This window comes from Crassostrea angulata, chromosome 5 (assembly GCF_025612915.1).
Source record: "Crassostrea angulata isolate pt1a10 chromosome 5, ASM2561291v2, whole genome shotgun sequence".
Taxonomy (NCBI): Eukaryota; Metazoa; Mollusca; class Bivalvia; order Ostreida; family Ostreidae; genus Magallana; species Magallana angulata.
This window is the reverse complement of record NC_069115.1, coordinates 802334-824810: the sequence shown is the minus strand read 5'-3', so window position 1 is coordinate 824810 and position 22477 is coordinate 802334. Positions and strand designations below refer to the sequence as shown.

At 34.0% G+C, this 22477-nt stretch overlaps 1 protein-coding gene across 4 annotated transcripts in view; it reads right to left on the bottom strand.

Annotated features, from left to right (window-relative positions):
* LOC128186191 (E3 ubiquitin-protein ligase TRIM71-like) overlaps positions 1 to 22477 on the bottom strand; it is a 59408-nt gene that overhangs the window by 2496 nt on the left and 34435 nt on the right. The window contains exons 1-3 of one of the 4 annotated variants that reach the window (XM_052855962.1): positions 12596 to 12716; positions 4829 to 4915; positions 583 to 669 (exon numbers count right to left, since the gene is read on the bottom strand). Coding sequence is in view for 3 of the 4 variants with exons in the window: in XM_052855961.1 (XP_052711921.1) it covers positions 2415 to 4100 (1686 nt within the window). In the remaining variant the exon portion in view is untranslated. Of the gene's footprint in view, positions 1 to 582; positions 670 to 1750; positions 4132 to 4828; positions 4916 to 12595; positions 12717 to 22477 lie in introns of those variants that run through there. The other 3 variants (XM_052855961.1, XM_052855964.1, XM_052855963.1) reach the window with 3 other exon arrangements.

Below are 22477 nucleotides of genomic sequence, written 5' to 3'. Positions count from 1 at the left end.
TGTGAATGAAAGTTTTCAATGTAATATGCATAGCCATTCTCTCCTTAACTATGCAATCAAGCATACTAACAACATATCAAATAGATTTAAGTATATTTTTCATGATCCACAATTTATCAAAATCAAGATCAGTGAAACAATTATCAGACATGTCAAATTTCATTATTTCATTCCATTTCTCTTTATAATCCATTTTTGAAACTTGATATCTCAATTAAATGAATTACAGACTATAAGAAAATGCCAGTTTCATTCCTATTAATTTTCTAATGTACTGAAACTCCATTTACTATAAGATTCTAGATTTCCTGTTGTACAAGATAGTAATCCATTTTAATGGCAAAAACCGATTTCAGTTGACTGGTATATGACAATTATTGTGGTCTGTAATTAATTAATTTTGGCTGGCAATTAATTTTTACAAATTTAGTTAATCAAATGCTATGAAACTTAATGGATGATTGGCCTATCAATAACAAGTTTAATATTTTAATAGATATGAAACCACAATATTTGTTGCTATCTGTCTACTTTATAATGATTTTTACCGATACATTCCTGTAGCACATGACATCTACAAACCTTGTACACTTTGGTTCATGTTGACAATGTACAGATGTTGTAATGGAAGTTCAGCTGGGGAAATCTGCAGTTTCTCAAAAGACAGGCCTATAAATAACAACAAACAAATCAAAATCAATAACATCAATTACCAAATTTTGGTTTAAACAAGAGGCCAACTGGCCTTAACGGTCACCTGAGTAGCATATATCCCATACACAAACTTGTCATGGAGTCTCATATATGCATCTAATTAATTAGGTTTTATACTGGAGTAGAAAAATTATAAACTTGTAATGACCACCACATTTCAAAAAGAACTGTGAAAGCTATAATTTTGGTGAACAACTAAAAGATCTGGTCTACAAAATCATGATATCATGATTTCAGTTTTCCTTTCAGGTGTGTGGGAGTAAAGAAGATAAATTTTTAACGTTATATGCATTAACATCTATACATCCATTTTGGCCCTGCCCTAGAGTCAAAACCCATCCTTGAGGGGACATGAAAATTAAAATTTCAGTAGAGGACTTCCTAGTAAACATAATTATTAGTCAGTTTTTTATACAGATGAGTGAGAATAGAGAAGAAGATTTTTAAACATTATATGCATTATATGCATTATGCATTAACACTACTCATACCAAGTCGCGTATCAATTATTATGCACAAAGAACAATACGTTAAGGCCTTTGGGCGTTATTGAATTTATTCACACGACCTAAGGTACCTCAAAGTACTAACAAAATATTTCAGTTTATTTTGAAATAGAATTAACAAATTAAAACATTAAGGTCTTTTAGACATTCGAATATATTCATTTACATCCTTGTATCCATTCATCCGACACAGACGGTATAGCTTAACCCCCCCCCCCCCCCGGACTTAGTCTCGGTGAGCAAAAAACTCTATCTCATATTTGACTGACATAAAATCCCTTGTAATAATTTTACCAAGGACATCCCAAAGGATCTTTAGGCATTACTGTAAACATGAAGATTTATGCTATTTGCATGTAAAGGCTCCCAAAAAAGGATTAATGGATATAAATTTGAAAAGGATTAAAGGCACTCACAAATCATATGCCATCACGAATCTTGAGGGATCCTATATATTATAACATTGGTGATATATGTATCCATTGCATATACCGTAAATATTGCTTGTTTCAGAAAAGAAAAAAAATATCTATTTGATCTGTACATTTAATAAAGAAATATTTTTATACATCCAATTCCAACTGCATTCAATACACACATGTACATTAAATTATTTCTTTAGGTTACAATTAACGATGATATACACATATTTTGTGTACACAGATATTATACACAGTTTTTCTTATAAATAAAATGCATACACATAGTTTGTTTACATATAGAACAAAATAGTTTATTTACAATGATATATACATACAGTTTGTTTCTCATATATAATATGATACTTGCTCATGGTTCATTGACATATACACATACAATATACACACAGTTTGTTTACATAAAATACCCACACACAGTTTGTTTACATATAATACACACACACAGTTTGTTTACATATAATACATACACACAGTTTGTTTACATATAATACATACACACAGTTTGTTTACATATAATACACACACACAGTTTGTTTACATATAATACACACACACAGTTTGTTTACATATAATACACACACACAGTTTGTTTACATATAATACACACACACAGTTTGTTTACATATAATACATACACACAGTTTGTTTACATATAATACATACACACAGTTTGTTTACATATAATACACACACACAGTTTGTTTACATATAATACATACACAGTTTGTTTACATATAATACATACACAGTTTGTTTACATCAAATATTGTATTTTCTTCACTTTACCTGTGTGGTACTCAGCCACAAAGAGGTTGTCTCTGGTGTCCACACATAGACCCCGTGGCCAGTGTAAATCACAGTTGTCAATGTAGCGGAGGAATTGTCCGTCCTGATCCAGGATGTGGATACGGTGGTTGTACCAGTCTGTTGTCAGGATCCGACCCTGGCTGTCTGTTGTGATGCCGAGTGGATTAAATGATCCCTTGGTAGTAGAGGGAGGACCAGTGTAGGTAAACCGGAGTTTCCCGGCCTGATTGACCACCACTACTGCATGGGCGTCATTGTCTGACACACAGATATCTAGGTTCCTGTTCTCACTGATGTATTTAGTTATAATTAATCCACCAGATGAAAAGAGAGGTTGTCCTTTGTCGTCGTACTGAATACTTTGTTTCTCTGTGGAGCCAGAGTAACACACAACTTTTGTTTGTTTATTATCATCACTGTCCATGACAACCAGGAGGTCACCAGAGGAGGTACTACAGACACTGCGAGGTATCCACCCCCGTAGTCTGATCACTGTCTGTATCTGTGTATTCTTCACTATGTTCACAGTTCTATCATTGTAATCAGTATAAACTAGATCCCCACTCCTTGTCACTGCTATGTCCAGTGGACTGTTCCATGACTTGGTTTGGACTGACTTCACTAGTTCCCCCTGCAGGTTGTAGAGACTCATCATCTCATTATAATAACCACACGTCCAGATTTCTTCATCACTGTGACAAGTAACACTGGTTAGATCATTAGGAAAGCCACTATACTGTGTCTGTATGGTGGAGATGATCCGTGGCTCATCAAGCAGTGGTGTGAGAGGAGAGGATCCAGCTTCTGAGGTTTCCATGGTGTAGCCATGTTCCTCTGTTGTAATGGAGAATGCTGACAGGGAACCAAATTGTTGGTAAAGTTGTTCTGGGTTAATTTTCTGAGGGGTGAAGTTTGGTAGAGAAACTGTGAGTTTAGGAAGCAATCTTCTGAATTCAGCAATCCTGGATTTGTAGGCAGAGACACGGCTGACATCATTGGAGTCCAGTAACTTCAGATCAGCAATACTCTGTGTGATTTCAGAAATGGTGTGTGTGATTTCATCTTCCTGTTTGTTTAAGACAGCCAGGTGTTTGGCGTCCATTTCATCAAGATCAGATTTCAGTTTCTGTATAATGGAGTCTATTTCTCTGTGCCAGACTTCTCCATGTTTGTCAATTGCTGTTGTCAATTTCTCTGAGTTTTTACTCAGATCAGCTTTCTGCACTGTTATTTTGTTTGCAATCTCTTGGTATTTAGGAGAAAGGGATTCAACTAGTTCTTGCAAATCTTTTTGTATATCTTCTCTTTTCTTTTCATAGTTGGTATAAATGTCTACTAACTTATGATTTTTGTGACTTTCAGAGGAAACACAAAGGACACAAATAGGAATGTCACATTGTTCACAATGAAGCTCACATTGCTTGGGGGAATGTTTTGTGCAAATGGGATAATTTGGAGTAGATCCTCGGTCTTTGAACGGTACCACCTGATGTTTTTTGGATAAATCCAGCATATGGTCCGCAACACAAGCTTTGCAGAGATTGGTCTGACAGAAGTCACAGTGTAGTGGGGGGACAGGAGTATCACACACATCACAACGCACCACATCCTGGGCACTGCTTCGAGGGTCCATGGTCAAGTCCTTTATGTATGGTGCATCTACCCTGAAATATACATGTATATCATTAATTCCAATCCTATTGGAATAGATTATATTTATATATACATAAATCTATGTAAATTTTGTATCCTGATAAAATGCTTTTCTTATCATATTAATGTGAATGAAAGTTTTCAATGTAATATGCATAGCCATTCTCTCCTTAACTATGCAATCAAGCATACTAACAACATATCAAATAGATTTAAGTATATTTTTCATGATCCACAATTTATCAAAATCAAGATCAGTGAAACAATTATCAGACATGTCAAATTTCATTATTTCATTCCATTTCTCTTTATAATCCATTTTTGAAACTTGATATCTCAATTAAATGAATTACAGACTATAAGAAAATGCCAGTTTCATTCCTATTAATTTTCTAATGTACTGAAACTCCATTTACTATAAGATTCTAGATTTCCTGTTGTACAAGATAGTAATCCATTTTAATGGCAAAAACCGATTTCAGTTGACTGGTATATGACAATTATTGTGGTCTGTAATTAATTAATTTTGGCTGGCAATTAATTTTTACAAATTTAGTTAATCAAATGCTATGAAACTTAATGGATGATTGGCCTATCAATAACAAGTTTAATATTTTAATAGATATGAAACCACAATATTTGTTGCTATCTGTCTACTTTATAATGATTTTTACCGATACATTCCTGTAGCACATGACATCTACAAACCTTGTACACTTTGGTTCATGTTGACAATGTACAGATGTTGTAATGGAAGTTCAGCTGGGGAAATCTGCAGTTTCTCAAAAGACAGGCCTATAAATAACAACAAACAAATCAAAATCAATAACATCAATTACCAAATTTTGGTTTAAACAAGAGGCCAACTGGCCTTAACGGTCACCTGAGTAGCATATATCCCATACACAAACTTGTCATGGAGTCTCATATATGCATCTAATTAATTAGGTTTTATACTGGAGTAGAAAAATTATAAACTTGTAATGACCACCACATTTCAAAAAGAACTGTGAAAGCTATAATTTTGGTGAACAACTAAAAGATCTGGTCTACAAAATCATGATATCATGATTTCAGTTTTCCTTTCAGGTGTGTGGGAGTAAAGAAGATAAATTTTTAACGTTATATGCATTAACATCTATACATCCATTTTGGCCCTGCCCTAGAGTCAAAACCCATCCTTGAGGGGACATGAAAATTAAAATTTCAGTAGAGGACTTCCTAGTAAACATAATTATTAGTCAGTTTTTTATACAGATGAGTGAGAATAGAGAAGAAGATTTTTAAACATTATATGCATTATATGCATTATGCATTAACACTATATTGCCCCCCCCCTCCCCCCAACAACACCTAATAAAGGGGTCATGAATTTCACAATTTTGATAGAGGGCCTCATGGACATCATAATCATGCATTTAGTTTTTAACAAATATATATGGGAGTAGAGAAGAAGATTTTCTAAGATTTAATACATTTTCACTATTTGGCCATATTGGCCCAACCCTCGAGCCTGAACCCCTGACCTAGGGGTCATGAATTTCACAATTTAGGTAGAGGGCTTCATGGACATCATAATCATGCATTTAAATTTTTAAAAATATATATGGGAGTAGAGAAGATTTTCTAACATTTAATACATTTTTACTATATGGCCATATTGGCCCCACCCTAGAGCCTGAACCCCTGACCCAGGGGTCATGAATTTCACAATTTAGGTAGAGGGCTTAATGGACATCATAATCATGCATTTAGTTTTTTTAAAATATATATGGTAGTAGAGGAGAAGATTTTCTAAGATTTAATACATTTTTACTATATGGCCATATTGGCCCCACCCTAGAGCCAGAACCCCTGACCCAAGGGTCATGAATTTCACAATTTTGGTAGAAGGCTTCATGGACATCATAACCATGCAACCAGTTTTTTCCTCACATGCGTGGGAGTAGAGAAGAAGATTTTTGAAAATTTGGCTTTTTTTGCATATTTTGCCCCGCCCGTGGCACCCCAGGGGTGGTAGAGCCATGAATTTCACAATTTAGATTCTTCTTACCATAAAGATGCTTCACACCAAAAATGGTAATGATTGGCCAGGTAGTTTTCAAGAAGAAGTTAAAAATGTAAAATTGTTAACGCACGATGACGGACGAAGACCAATTGCAATAGGTCACCTGAGTGACTCAGGTGACCTAAAAAACAAATTTCATAATTTGTACAGCTTTTAGAATCTCACATCAAAGGTTATACAGTATAAGGTATCTAATCAGTAAAAAACCTTTTACACCCATAGACTTTGTACTTTCCACTACTGTTTTCTTTGATAACACCTTTAATTTCAAATGATATTGCAAAGTAACCAACAATAGATATTGGGTCAGTGTTCCTTGCATTAACGCATGTCAATCTACTGGGGGGGGGGGGCAATGTGTAAGGTTCCTTTCTTAAAAATAATAGCAAATTAACATATTTTCACCTGAATGTGTAATAAAAATAAAGAGAGAAGGGCTATGTTAACATCCTACAAAAGTATTTGTGAACATTCAATAACCTAAAATTATCTGTCTTTATAAAGTATATTTTGTGTTGATCATGTATTACATGTGTACCACTATCTTAGCCAAAACATCTTGTAATGAAATAAACAAAATCCATTTGATCTTGAACAGGTCGGGTACATTACCTTATATGGATAGCATTATTTAACACGTGACAGTATTTTCGGCAAACAGATTCTCCAATCAAATGAATGAGTTGCAATGCATGACGGTCTATAACATGTTTACGATTCAACAAACGCACGTGGTATTTGTTTATTTTATATACAATATTTAATTGCTTGCCGGAATGTTTGTACATCTTGATTTTTACTTTAGAAGGTAAACATAGGTAATCATAGATTACTAAGCTCACCGAGACGGAGCATCACCATTATGAGACATCACCATCATAAGACCACCTTTATCATTTTATATGAAAATCATACTTTATGATCTTGGATATTCATGGATTCTGTTTTGACAAAATATCGTATATCATCTGATAAATTTTTTTTATGATAATCATATGTTCATATGTTAATCAATACAATGATTTAAAATTAAATATTGTATCATGTCATATTTATAATATATATCATATAAAACAATAAAATACCGTAATAAACAATAATGAGATATGATATTGTAATGTATGATATGACATTGTATTGTGTTATACCTTATTGTATTTGATCACATAATACAATATCATAAAATATAATACAATATAGTATTACATTACAATATCATATTACATAATACATCATAACATTAAAACATATTATATTGTATAATATAGTATGATATTGTATTGAATGACACTGAAACATATTTGATACATTATATGATATTATATCATATAATACAATATAATTTGATTCCAACATTGTATCTTATCAAATGATACAATATTATGTGATAAAGCAAAATATTATGAAATACATTATTATATTATACATATTGTATCATATGTGATAAGATAATATATCATATAAACCAATATCATATCATACAATATCGTAGGATACAATATTATATAATATTACAATATCATATAATACAATTTCATGTGATATAATTCTATATTACTGAAACCAATACCATATTATACAATATTGTATGATACAATATTATAGAATATACAATATTGTATCATAGGATACAATATAATATTTTGCAATATCTTATGTAATTGTATCATGTGATAAAATAATAAATTAAAAATACAATATAATATTATACAATATTGTATCATAATATACAATACTATACATAACAGTATCATGATACAATATCATATCATAAAATATCCAAAAAATTGATACAATATCATATCGTATTGTATAACTTTTTATAATATAACATATGATATCATATTGTATCATATCAAACAATATTGTTTCATATCATACAATACTATATCATAGGAATCATGTTATATCATTTATCAACAAACACATCTATCTATCGAGCTGGTTTGAGTAAGGTAGGAGATTTCTTTAGCATCCTTGATAATGGAGATCAGGCTCTGCATATAAAGCAACCTCTGCATTTAATTTATAATAAAGTTAAATCAACTATGCAAGCTATCATCTATAAAACATGTGACCTGTTCCAAAAAACTAAACCTCATCCAGCATCCGAAACCTATGGCTCAGATTCAGCATTCAAGCCCATCAGGTGCATTGGTATCATAACACGCATCATCCATGCAAGTTTGGTGAAGTTTGGACCAGTAATAACTAAGATAACATCATCAGAGGGCACTAGCAATTAAAACCTTAACTTCCTCCAGCATCCGCAACCTATGGCTCAGATTCAGCATCCATGCCTGTCAGGTGCATCTGTATCATAAGACACACCATCCATTTAAGTTTGGTGAAGTTAGGACCTGAAATAACTAAGATTTATTTTTTAGCATCCTTGATAATGGAGATCAAGCTCTGCATCTGAAGCTACCTCTGCGATTCATTCATATTACAGTTAAATCAACTATGCAAGTTTGATAAAGTACTATCATCTATTAAACATGTGACCTGTTCCTAAAAACTTAACTTTATCCAGCATCCGAAACCAGACTCAGCATTCAAGCCTGTCAGGTGCATCAGTATCATAAGACACACCATCCATGGAAGTCTGGTGAAGTAAGGACAAGTAATAACTAAGATATCATCATCAGAGGGCACCTGTTTCAAAAACTTTATTTAACCAGCTCTTAAAACCTTAACCTCCTCCAGCATCCGAAACCTATTGCTCAGATTCAGCATTCAAGCTTGTCAGGTGCATCAATATCATAAGACGCACCATCCATACAAGTTTGGTGAAGTAAGGACCAGTAGTAACTAAGATATAATCATCAGAGGGCACCTGCAACAAAAACTTTAACCTGCTCCAAAAACCTTAACCTCCTCCAGCATCCGAAACCTATAGCTCAGATTCAGCACTCAAGCCTGTCTGGTGCATCAGTATCATAAGGCACACCATCCATGCAAGTTTGGTGATGTACAGACCAGCAGTAACTAAGATATTGCTATCAAAGGGCACATGCAACAAAAACTTTAACCTGGTCCAACAACCTTAACCTCCTCCAGCATCTGAAATTTAGGACCCAGATTCAGCATCCAAGTCTTTCAAGTCCATAAGTAGGTCCAGATGCATCACCCATGCAAGTTTGGTGAAGATAGGACAAGTAATAGCTTAGATACAGGACCTGCAACAAAAACTTTAACCAGGTCCGGACGCCGACGCCACCGCCGACGCCGAGGGTATAGCATAAGCTCTCCTTGACTTTGTCTCGGTGAGCTAAAAAAGGAAAGATTATGTACCATTAACTTTGTTCCATGCTCACATTAAAGGGGCATGGTCACGATTTTGGTCAAATTTTATTTTTCTGTTTTTATTATTTACAATGCTTTATGAATGCATTTCAAATAATCAAATGAAATTTGGGTGCCCGTCGATGAGTTTAAAGCAAGATACAGGGCTCACAATTCTTCGTCATGTAAACAAGGCTCGTGCCCTGATTTTGTTTACATAGGTTCAATATACCAGAAAAAATCTTTTTCTAGATGATTTGTCTATATTCTTATTCTTTTTAAGCATTAAAAAACAGTTCTTAAAGATTAACACATACATTTTAGGTCTAAAACTACAATTTTCACATCAACATTCAAAATATAAACAAAAGTTTTGTTTACATAGCGAGGAATTGTAAGCTCTGTAACTCGCTTATAACTCAACAAATGACAATCAAATTTTGGTTGCCTATTAAAAATGCCTTATTGAAGCATTATAAAGATAAAAATCGAACAAATATTTTTTGGACTAAAATCGTGACCATGCCCCTTTAAAAATACTGTTGTTTTAGTTGATTAATTGTTGCTTCAAAAATGATTAGTATCAAACGACTGACAAACATACGCATAAAAGTACAAACATATTTTGATAAGACAAAAACATCACATTTGTGTATTGGTGACTTTATCATTGTGCACTAGAAATAAATACAGGAAACTGTACATTTTAACATACGTGAATAGCCACGGTAGTACAAATGCACAAATATACAAACGCTGAAGCGCAAGCTATATGCAGCATAAAGTATAAATTGTCTGTTAAGCATTCTGATGAATGTCCCTGAAGAAAACATCAACGCGCGTTCTACTAATGTTGTCCCAAATATGGGGTATCACGTGAAAAAAAACTTGCTGCTTTTAATTCAATAGGACGTACCTCTCCTTTGAACATTGACAATGGGGTATTCAAATAGGTTAATATAAGTCCTCATATGCAGTATTTTTTAAATGTGAGCATAGAAATTGAAGTTCAGACATAATAGTCCAATCCACACTTTGCAAAAGTTGTTCCCCTTTACGGGGTCAACCCAAAGGTCAAAAGGGAAAAAACAACTTTTCCCTTCTTTATGCAACCAAATATTTGGGCGTCCTGTGAAGAAATCTCTTAGAATTTAATTTATTCCTTCGATGTGTGGGTTGCCCCAACTTGGGGCAATCAAAATTCACAGAGGAACCCTATTTCTAATGTTAAATGGCGAGGTTACAACCCTCTAAACTACAAAGGCTACTGTGAGAATTATATGGGTTTTTCCCCAAAGATGGCGGCCAAGGGACATAACTTTTGTAAAGTGTGGATTGGTCTATTGTCCATATTACTTTCATAAATTCTGAAAAATCATTCAAAATGAGTTTCCAAAGGACAATTCAAAATGGTATATATTTTCAATACGCTTTGTATACACTGAAACTTGTAGTAGCCCACAATGCCTTGCAACTCATTCACCTGATTGGTTTGTCGATAAAAGTAAACAGATGCCTAATTTAGTATGCAAATTTATGCTGACGTCACAAAATATAGTGGTCTCGACCTGTTGAAACAGACCTAAACATTACAATGTTATGTTAAACAACTATTATTACTAAAACCGATTTGGTTTGACTTTTCCGATCGCGTCGCGTTCAACTTTTTCAGTTACGTCATACATAAACAATACCCGCACCTTAACCACAGTTTTTTTATTGGTGGATTCAGCTTACCGCTGATTGGCTGCTGGTTAACTAAGACTAAATTATGCACGGACAGAACAACAACATATCAGAGAATGAAAAATTCACATGGGTACTCGTGACTGTCGAAATTGGGCTATTTTTCGAAAGTGTACACTTGTGATAAAACAATACATACGGTACATAACATATATAGCTGTAGCTCTGTGAATAAATTTTGGGTTAGAAAATATAAAGCTACAGTCATACAATACTTACATGTACAAAAAAACTTTAAGGCAATTTGCCGCGTATAAAAATAACAGTATTTTTTAAAAAGATTTACATCATACCATACCACATTTTGTGCAAATAATCCATTTAAATAATTCTTCATTTAGTTTACTACTGTTAATAATTGTAGCTTTACCCGCCCCAAACTTTCTCCTATTAAACAACCTTTAACCGTACTCGGAAAGCGGATCAAGAACTGTATTTTTTATGTATGTAAACAAGCCGGTGTTCATGTATGGAGCGGGTGATCGGGGGTTCAGAGACAGGTAAAATAAAGAAATCTGCAGTAAATGGTTTGTGGATATTTTAGTATATATATTTACACCGAAAGTGATAGGGCAACAGAAGAGAAACGAATCAGACACTTGCCTAATGAAGACGCACATGTACAAACCTCCTTGCACTCTCCACTTCCGTTTCGTTCTTTCACACCATCGCTCAATACTTTTATTGACTGTCGATTGCCGATCGAAAGGTGTAGAAATCGAGGAATTCATACCTATCACTTTGACTGGCAAGTTAGTAGGTAATACATGTGCATTATACATTTACGGTATTTACATGAAATGAACGCTTAGCACATGCAACTTTTAAATATTATATTTTTTATAACGCCGTACTCTGGACCGTAGCTTGAGGCTATGGTTTAACGCCCGTTTACACAGAGAGAGAGAGAGAGAGAGAGAGAGAGAGTAGCACAGAATTTAAACATACGGGATAGTCGATTTTGAATGAATATTGGGGGGAAATAAACTGTTCTGAGAAATCCTTCAGCTCTGGCATTGCATAAGCGTATACTGATAACTCGGCCTAAAAATAGGAGTGAACCAATCATATAGTTTTCACACCGGCGGCGTGTATAATTTATGCATGACGTAGCTGACAGAAATGATCGTGACGCTATAGGAAAAGTCAAACCAAATCGGTTTTGATAATATCATATCGTGATCTTGGTTTAGCTGTTCTGGGGAGTATTGTTTCTATAAATAATACGTGTAAACCCAGTGCAGATATCTCGATAAACAGTGCACTGCACTTTCATTGCCCAATGAAAATACGAAAACCATGTTCTTTCAACTATAACCTATTCTAACATTCATGCTCCTTGAAAAAAACCCACAACATGTAGGCCTAGCACTTACAATGTTTCTTGGCGTCAATATCATTTACATTTCAACAGCGTTAAACGACCGATCGAGCTCCTCCAAAAGTTCGTCCAACATGGCGATTGCAGCAGGCGTTCCGACCGTGACCTAGACCTATTTGGGTTACGGGGCAATTCGTACCGAGACGTTTCGCTCCGACTGAGGATTTGTACCGAGACGTTAAATCTATCGGTTTATTCCCACGTAGCTATAATTCTGACATTCTTATTCCCACCTAGCTAAAATTGTGGTTTTCACACCTGAGTGAGCACTGAGTATAGTCTGTTTTAGGTGTGAACTAACGTTACCTGTATAAAACTCACTTGTGATATACTTTTAGAAATTCTTGATAATATGGATTTACAGTGTTATAAAAATGTTAAGAACTATCAATTATTAAAATGTTTCATATTTATAAATTAAATAAATAAAATAAAATTAAATATAAATAAATTAAAAAGGAAGATGACCATATATTATGTATTCTCATTTCTGATGTTAACATATTTTAATTTGATTTCTATTGTCATTCTTTTGAGCTACATGGATAAATATGATTCTGGCTCTCCAAAACCGTCAGAGTTGTAAATGTAATCATCCCTAGATAAACGCCTAGATAAAAAGGTGGAACTTTATCCGTACATATTTTCATTAACCTATTGCTTCATCACCGATTTATACTTTTTAATGATTTTTTGTTTGCTTGTTTGGTGTTTTTTTTTTAGTTTTTTTTTTTTTGGGGGGGGGGGTTGCTTATAACAACCTGTATATGTGTCTTTGAAATCAACAGATCCGGTTTTTTCATAAAAGGGGGGAATCAACTTTTCTACATTGCTACGTGCATTGTTTTAAAATCCATTGTAAAGAAGAAAATGTTTGTAATGCAAGTTAATAACGGGGACTTCACACAGTAATAATGTTGAAAAAAAAATTAAGCACGCATGCAGAATATTACATTATCAAGCGTTTCAGTAACTTTATTCTAACATTCTTAAATCATCTATCCACATACCCTTTTCATGTGATTAAAAAAATCAAATTTATAAAATGTTCTTATAAAAGTTAGTACAAAGTTTCCAGATAAAATTCTACACTGCTTTATATGCAATGTTGCAACAACAAAAAAATTACATCAAATTCATTTACTTTGATTTTTTCATTTCATCAGCAACTCCTTTCGGGAAAATTAGCATAGGAAGTGCAACACCATCTTTGACCAAAATCGTGACCATGCCCATTTAATGCAACTATGTCTGTTTACCTTCTCATCACTCAAAAGAATGAATATTGAGTAATTTTAAATAAAATAAAATTAACTCCAAGATGAATCATAAAACAAACCATTTTAATTATTAAAATTTACATCTATTAAATGTATTTAATTAATTTTTTTTTATTTTAAAACATAATCTTGAAAATTTGTCTGTTATTTTTTCATTTAATCAAAAATGTACCTAAGGTCAATAATTGAACAGACTATAGTTCACCTGTAACTAATTTCCTTTGATCTTTGACACCCTTACCTGTGCACCGTTCCCACTTAGCTAAAATCAGTCACCCATAGAAAATTCAGAATTTTAGCTAAGTGGGAAGACACCAATCTATCACATGACCCACAGTTTTAAAAAGGACCATCGACCAAGACGTTTAACGTATTTAATTGAGCTCAAAACTTATTGATAATGAAATTAATGATTTCAGAAAGTCTTATTTGGTGTTAGATCCATTATGATGCCTTCATTGATCAATTTAGTAATATTTTATGTTTGTTTATTTTTGCATTCTAATTTTATTACGTACCTTGTATCCGTGCCCCTGGTCCCTGTTTGTAGGCAGTGGCGTAGCTGCCGTTAGGCACTTAAGGCACGTGCCTACACATCATTTTAAGACCAAAAATTAAAAATGTTAAAATATCACATTTAATTAAGAAATTTTTTTTTAAAAAGCACACAGCAAATATCTTTCTTTTCCCTATTTCAAAACTCTGATTGTTTGAGGTCACAAATATGTGACGTCGATGATGCTAATGATTAATATATACGGAAAAAATCTTTTAAAAAAATCAAAATTTTATGTGCGAAAAGTGCCTAAAATTTGTTCCTGTGTGTTCCATAAGACATGAAATCTGTTTTCCGTCGGGGGGCTTCGCCCCACTGAACCCCCCACCAGGGCGCTGCTTTTTAAATAAAATCAAAAACGTCGTCTAAGGCAGGTTTTGCAGTTAATACCTAAGTTGCTAGTACACGCATTACAGATATAGACATAATATTTAATTAAAGAAGATGGGGGTAGAAGCCATTTAAAATGCCTTTTCATAAATGTTCGCTTATTGGGCTTTAGATTTTGTAAAGTTTGTCATGTCTCGTGCAAAAATATATAAACTTAACACAATATTCAATGTACAAGAAGTCAGTTTAAAATTATGGTTAGTCAGAACATTCATCAGAATCTGTTTGGCGTTCGTATGCATCATTAATGTTTGAAATGGATTGTTTATTAGCATTAACAGCGTAATTACACTGATGGCGAGAGTACGCAAGATAGCAAATGACGCCACAGATGCGGGCACAACTTCCTACAGTGCGGGCGCCAGATTTACACTGACAGTACCAACCATTCTGTTGGCATAGTGTACTTTACCCAAAGGTTGTAAGTGGTACTGTTTCGATGTCTTGATTGAATTCTTGTATAAATTAATCCAGATTCCATTTCAGACACGTCTATGTGGTACTAACCGTTTTCAGTGTGCTCTATGACGTAGGGAGTTGCTTGTCGAGCTTGATAGACACCAAATGTTAACTCTCTCACTTCATCCTCACTAATTAAGGACAGGAAAATCAACAAACAACATCCTTGAGATCAATTCTTTTCCAGGATTTAGAATTAGCTCTAAATGCTTGTTTGTCTCTTGTACTCAATTGTTTCAGAGCATTTGCGTTTTCTCGAAGATTGTATCAATTTAACATTTTGTAACAAAGACTAAGATCAGCATTGTCGCTGATTTGATGTGGCGGTCGGTATTTACTAATCATGCTGCACATTGTACGCACAAAATCACCAATATAAGGAATGTGGAATTTGACTGTTATGGAGCACATTGTTAAGATATGGCCATTTCTCTATCCCTCCGTTAGTTGCCCCAATAACCCACCAAATTTTGGTCACCAATCTTGACGTATTGGCTCCTTTCGTTGTATGTTGTTTTCTAGTTTTATGTAGAAATGACGGCATTTCTATTTGAAAGCCACATTCTTGAAGAAATCGCACCGAGTACCTAAAACCTCTGTCAACGATCAAAAACGTCTTGTTCCTTAAAAAAACCATGAAATTTCCGGCATTTGTTTTCGTAATGCGAGGAAGAATAGAGGAGTCATTATAGCGGCTTGACTAAGGATTTTTTATGTACTGAGTATCTAAGGCGTCGGAACTTGTAAGACAACCTTTTTGTATGTTAATAAATGTCCCATATAAAACAAGTATAATGTTGTCGGAAATTGGATTGGTAAAGAGTTGTGTAGAAATATCTATGATGTGACGGTCAACAATGATTTCCCGAGAAGTGTGATTGAAGCCAAGATTCATAGGAACAAAATCTTTAATTATTGCAACACGCGCAGTTCCTTACAATTACAGCTACCTGACGTCTGCTACGCATGCCACAGAGTGTAAAAAGAACTCAATTTGACAGATTTGGCCCCGGGGCCATAAAACTTAGACAAGCCCGGGGCCATAAAATTAAGACTAGCTTACTATTAATCTAAGTCTCACTTTTACAAAAGGAAAAGTGAGACTGAAATCGAAAGTGAGCTTGTCTAAGTTTTATGCCCTCTGTGCCTGATTTCCATTTGAACAGAAGTATGCCAATCGCAGTTTGTGTTTCGAAGCGAGGTTATATTTGATCTTGAATAAAAAAAACGTGTACTTTGAATACCTATCAAAGTGTTATAGTCTTTCAATATCAAGATTGAAATTTGACAAATTATGTGCATAATGCTCTTGTTTTGATTCCATTTGAGGTGAGGATAGACGTTTTCTTCCTGTAAGAGGACACAATAATATCTTGATTGGAATTCCTGTTTTTTCTAAGAAATGTTTTGGACAACATTTACATCCTACCGACACAAGCAAACCAAACAAAACAAAGCAATCAATTTTGGCTTCCGTTGAAATTTTCCTAAGGTTCGCTTAGAGCTACAAAATGCACACTTATAATGTGATTTTCCCACAGAACAAAAAGGAACATACACTGAACTAGAGCAGAGCTCGTGGCAAAGCCACGAGTAGGTCTTCCGTTGTTGCTGCGGGTTGAAAATATATGTGATATGGTGTCAAACGATTATAATGACTAAACTTTCAGTTCTGCTTTTGTTATAAAAACGTGTTGTGATTGAAAGCCTCTATATAAAACGTGTTTTGAAAAAGAAAGGAAGAAAATGTTTAAGAAAAACTATTTGTCGAACACAGTTTGTGTAATCGTTTCAAAAATTCTTCAAAAAATGAGATGTCTAATGGCGAGTTAAATTTTCAAAGGGTAGCAAGCATTGTTATAAACAGTATGTACTCATGATTCATGTCAGGAATTGTATTTTTTCTAAAAACCGAACCCGCCTACAAAACACGTAACCTTTTCTATGGGATAACTTCTTTATTTAAATCTTTCTAAATTTCTGAAGACTATGTGCAAGTTTAGAATTATTACGTGCTGACAAAATTTAGTATTAAGTCAAAATTGATGGCTTTTCTGAACTTTTCTACAGGGAAATGTGTGTCATCTGATATTATTTAATGATACGAGTAGACTTGGACATTCAAAATAATATATAATCAGCTAAAAAAAAGATAAGCGGGAGAATTTATGCGAAAGCGAGCATCTAAATTTTACACCAGATGGTGCTGTTTCATAGAGACACCGCTATGTAACGTGAATTAAATAACCTTATTTACAGAAATGAATATTACTTTTCTCGACAATGTAATCATATGAAAAATCCTTAATTTTATGTCAGTGGGTTGACTAATTAGATTGAAAAAAAACTTCAATTGCGCTTGCGTAAATTGGAATTCTGGGAAGGAATTAGACAGTCCGTGTTAGAGAAATTCGAAGAAGTTATGAAACTGGTTAGTTTTTAGATCAAACTGCGCATTGATGTATTAAAGGACTTTCATGGGTATCGTCTGCCCACGGTCCGTAATCCGTATGTGCAGTCATACATTGTATGTACATCGGATATTCATTGTTCAGCTAAAATTAGTATTCCACTGGCTGTAGCTAATCTTGTAAGTAAATTAAGTTGCATTACAACCTCATGATACACAACTTCAATTTAAAGGTTTTTTTTATCAATTTTCATACAATTAGCAATAAATAAAATCCCCAATAACGCACATCTACTTTACTTAAGTGTAACTTTGAGTAGCGCATATATTTTTGGGAGGCAGATATGTCGCTATATTATAGTCTGCAAGTCAAGTGAATTATCATGGTCTTTCAAAGAAATAGGAAATCTGTCGACACTTGCAGAACAAAATTTCCTTTGACTTCAAACTTTTAATTATAATACATTATGAATTATTCTGTTCATAACTATAGAAGTTTAGCGTGTTTAACAGGTTAATTTATTAGCCACATTCTCAGGTTACGATTTCACATCTTCAATGTGAAGATGATTGACTTCAAATAATAGTCTTATTGTTTATAAAAGCACCCTTCCAACTGTTACTCAATTACATATATTCTGAGAAGCGACACAAGATTTTCGGTCGCACGTGGCGATTGAATTAACACAGACTGACCGAATAAACAAACGAGTGGGAAAACGATACACGTTGAGGAGAAAATGTTACACATTAGGAGAAGTCACCAAAAATGATTTTCGACAGATCTGGATATCTTTTCGCCAACTTAAAAAAATCCAGCGCGAGCACTTGTCAGCGGGGCGGGAGGAGGGGGGGAGGGGGGCAGCAAACGAACAACCATGTAGAAAAAACTACAGAGTGATTAATATGTGGCCGATAGAATCTAATCTTAATTTGTTTAAAACTCATGTGAATATTCTTTAAAATAATCATCAAATGCCTCAATTCAGGACAATTCAGGACATTCTTTTATCGTGCTAGCACCTACCGCAAACATGTAACATGGGACTTTGATTATAATTTGATTTGATTTGATTTTTAAACTACCTTGTACGCTGTCGTATAATTAAATCAATGCTTAATCAACTGTACAAGTAAAATAAATTTATCTTTTCCCCTTAAACCTATAATAGTTGAAAACATAATAAAATATAGTTCTGTCCGTGCAAAATATGAAACATGAACGCGTGATAAGGTACATGTAGAATAACACGAGCCGACCGCGGATCATTGTCCACTCGCTTTGGATCTCCTCGGCCAAGTGCGAGGGATGATCATCATTTAATATTTGTGTGTGTGTGGGGGGGGGGGGGGGTAAATTTTTTTAGATATACAAACCAACCATTAATTTATGTCTGACGATGTTTCCGATTTGGAATAATATCGTTCATTGATATTCACTTACACTCAATTTTTAAAAAAAATGAATACAAGATGGACAAACTTTTATAACATAAATAAAACAGTTCTTGTATTTACGGCTATATAAACTCAAACACGTTCATATTCATCAAGTGTGCGACGCGGTGTGCGAATCTTATGTATTAGATAACCGCTTATCGCTAGCTAGTGCAGCCGTGGCTGATCACCTCGGCCGTGGACGAAGGATAGATTACGTAAAGGTACAACGCACAGACACGCACAGCTCAGAACCCAGGAAGATTTGAGAAGTTTGCAGTATAATGACCATATTCTATCATATAGAATTTCTTTATTTTAAACTTGAAACCCACAATTGATATATGTCACATATTGCTTTAGATTGAGAATGACATTGCTTTTTTTAATTAACTGAACGATTTCTTAATTGACACCTAATCGTTTAGTCCATAAACTTTTATGTGTAATCAAAACTAAAACAATTCTTGAGTTTGCGGCTAAATAAACTCATATATGAGAGACGCACTCTCGTGTATTAGATAACCGCTGACCGCTAGGTAGCCCAGCCGCGACCATGGTGACCGATTTTCTCGGCCGCGGGCGAGGGAGAGTTTCGTTAACTTGGCCAAATTGCCGCAAGTACTGGTCAACACGTATTACTTTTTACCCTCATATTATGCAATACCCGAACACAAAAACAGTTTTATCAGATCAATTAAGTCACAAACAACATTTTTTGCAGCGACGCCGATATCGAAAAATTTACCGTTTTAGAGTTATGAAGCAAAGACTTTTAAGGAATCTGGACCCCTCATTTTAGGGGCTAGCCCCTTTTTTATGGTATCAAATGAAAGCTCTTAATAGTTTGCACAACTTTTGTTCTTTATGTGTTTTGAAAAAATTTACAACTAAAAAGTTATTGAGCAAAGATATAAGCAAAATTTAACATTTTTTGAAACATAAATTTCGATGTAATTTTTAAAGAAGTAAACGTGGGTTAATCAAACATATAAAACTAGGAGGACAACGTTCAAGATGTCTACTTTAAAGATTTGTAAATTAAAACTACTTGCTACGGATCAACTCGGAGCCTTTGCAGGTACACGAGACCCACTAAAAAAATATTCAAAGGGGAATAACTCAAAACCGGAAGTAGCGATTGCGAAATATTTTGTGATATAGTAAGCTATTGTCATTTCCAATAAACCCGGAAAATTTGAATAAAATCTAATGACAAACAAGCGAGATATTACAGTTTAAAGAAACGTCTAGAAGAAAAAGAAGAAGAAAAATAATAATGAAGAATTTCCAACAGAATCAGTACAAGGTCTTCCGTTGGAAACGGAAGACCTTAATTAGTACTTTTTGGTCTGATCTGTACCTCTTTAATTTAGCGGTTCTGTGTGACACTGTAAGTCTGCACGGATTGCAAATTTGACTGTTTTTGTCGATATTTTCGCATTTCGAATTTTTTTGTCGATATTTTATTTAACATAATGTGTAATCCTATCACTTTACACACTGCGCTTCATCAGATCATAGTCATATTACATTTATATAAGAGTGAATAGTTACAATTGCTGTAAATGGACGTAGAAAGTTTTAGAGAGAAAGTAAAAAATTTGTACAGAAAAAATGTTCTATTTTTCACAGAAAGTGGGTCTTGTCTTCATGTTTTTGGCTTTTGAAAGTCTTTTGTTTAACCATTTCAGTTCAGTAATGAAACAAATGGAGAGTTGATCCACTCATTTCCTAAAAAATATTGTTTATTCATTTTGTGTGTTTTTTGTCTGTTTGTTGGTACATGCCTACATGGACATTTCAAATAAAAGTGTAGGAAACGTTTTTAATATTCAAAATAAATTGATGCCTCATATTATAAATATGGAAGCTTTTAAAGTGAAAATTGGATTTTTTTTTTATATCAAAACATCAACTGTCGCTGTATGGGCATTCTTTTCGCCCTATTCACTCATCATCTTTAAAGATACATGTATATTTGAAAAAAAAAAGACCGGGATACGTACTGCCAAGGAGTGTAGCATGTCCAGTACACTAGTACATTTTAAAATTATCACGTACATGAATCACTATCTGACTCTCAATAGGCCACCGAATGTATTTTCTTGATTAAACGCGAGAAATTAATATCAGCGTAAAATTCCGATATGTATACGTTAATTGCAAGTTTTAAACTTTCACTTATTTTTTCTGGAAGTTGAGAACTTTTAGAATTAAAACAAAATTTGATGCACACGAGAAATCACTCGCGTCTATTTTTTGATGTCGCCTCAAAATTTTCAAATGACAGTTTTTTTTTTTGAATTTTAAGATTAATAAATCACCCGCTCATCCCAATATTTTTTGCCTAGAATCCGGTGAAAATGAAATCAAACTGGTGTGGCCTTAAGGAAAGTATGTAGAAAATAAATTATCAGGAGAAAACGTATCCTGGAGAAAACAAACGTACCTCAGAGGCGGATCCAGCAATATGGAAAAGGGGGTGTGAGGGTTCTAATCGACGAATTGCAATACGTGTAAATTTGGTGTTTGCCAAAAAGCAATAACTTTTAAACGATTATCGTGCGTGCTCTCTTTAGATTTTTTGAAATGGAATGCCTACAAAAATGCTATTTATTTCACTACACTTTTACAAAGTAAGTCAACAGCTAGGGTGATTTTTCCACAACTTGCTAAGTATTGTTTACATAGGCTAAAGGTCAAAGGTGAACAGATTATTGATGTCAGACAATCTTACGAAATTTTTAATGTTACTTTTTTTTATAATATACACATTGAAAGAAAAATCAAACTTAAAAAAATCAAGCATTAGATTATTCCTGTAACTGTTAAAAACCTGAAGATTTATGTTCCTACAATATATTACAGGCGAGACTGGACAGGTAAATACAAATTTGATAACGTACGTTCACATATTTCAGGCATATAATATTATCTCTCCGCATTTCTTCGATTCCGTTTTCTGTTTTTATTTACTAATTGATCTTTAGATTCAAAATTGTATGATCGAGTAGCCCCACCCCTTTTTGAAAACGACATTTCTTTCCAGAGCTAATATACATGTTACGGTACATAGGCAGCGGAACCGGAGGGGGGGGGCGCCCTTTTTTTCTCGCAGCAAAGATAATAGTTCCTAAACTTATCTTGAAAAGATTGAAATATTGAGAAGTTGAAGTCATAGGTATACTATATATGGATCCGAAGCATTTATATATAGGTCTATACTGCTGTAACAGCAATTACGTGAAACTATCTCTCTCTCTCTCTCTCTCTCTCTCTCTCTCTCTCTCTCTCTCTCTCTCTCTCTCTCTCTCTATTAAAGACACCATGAACTCTCTGTTT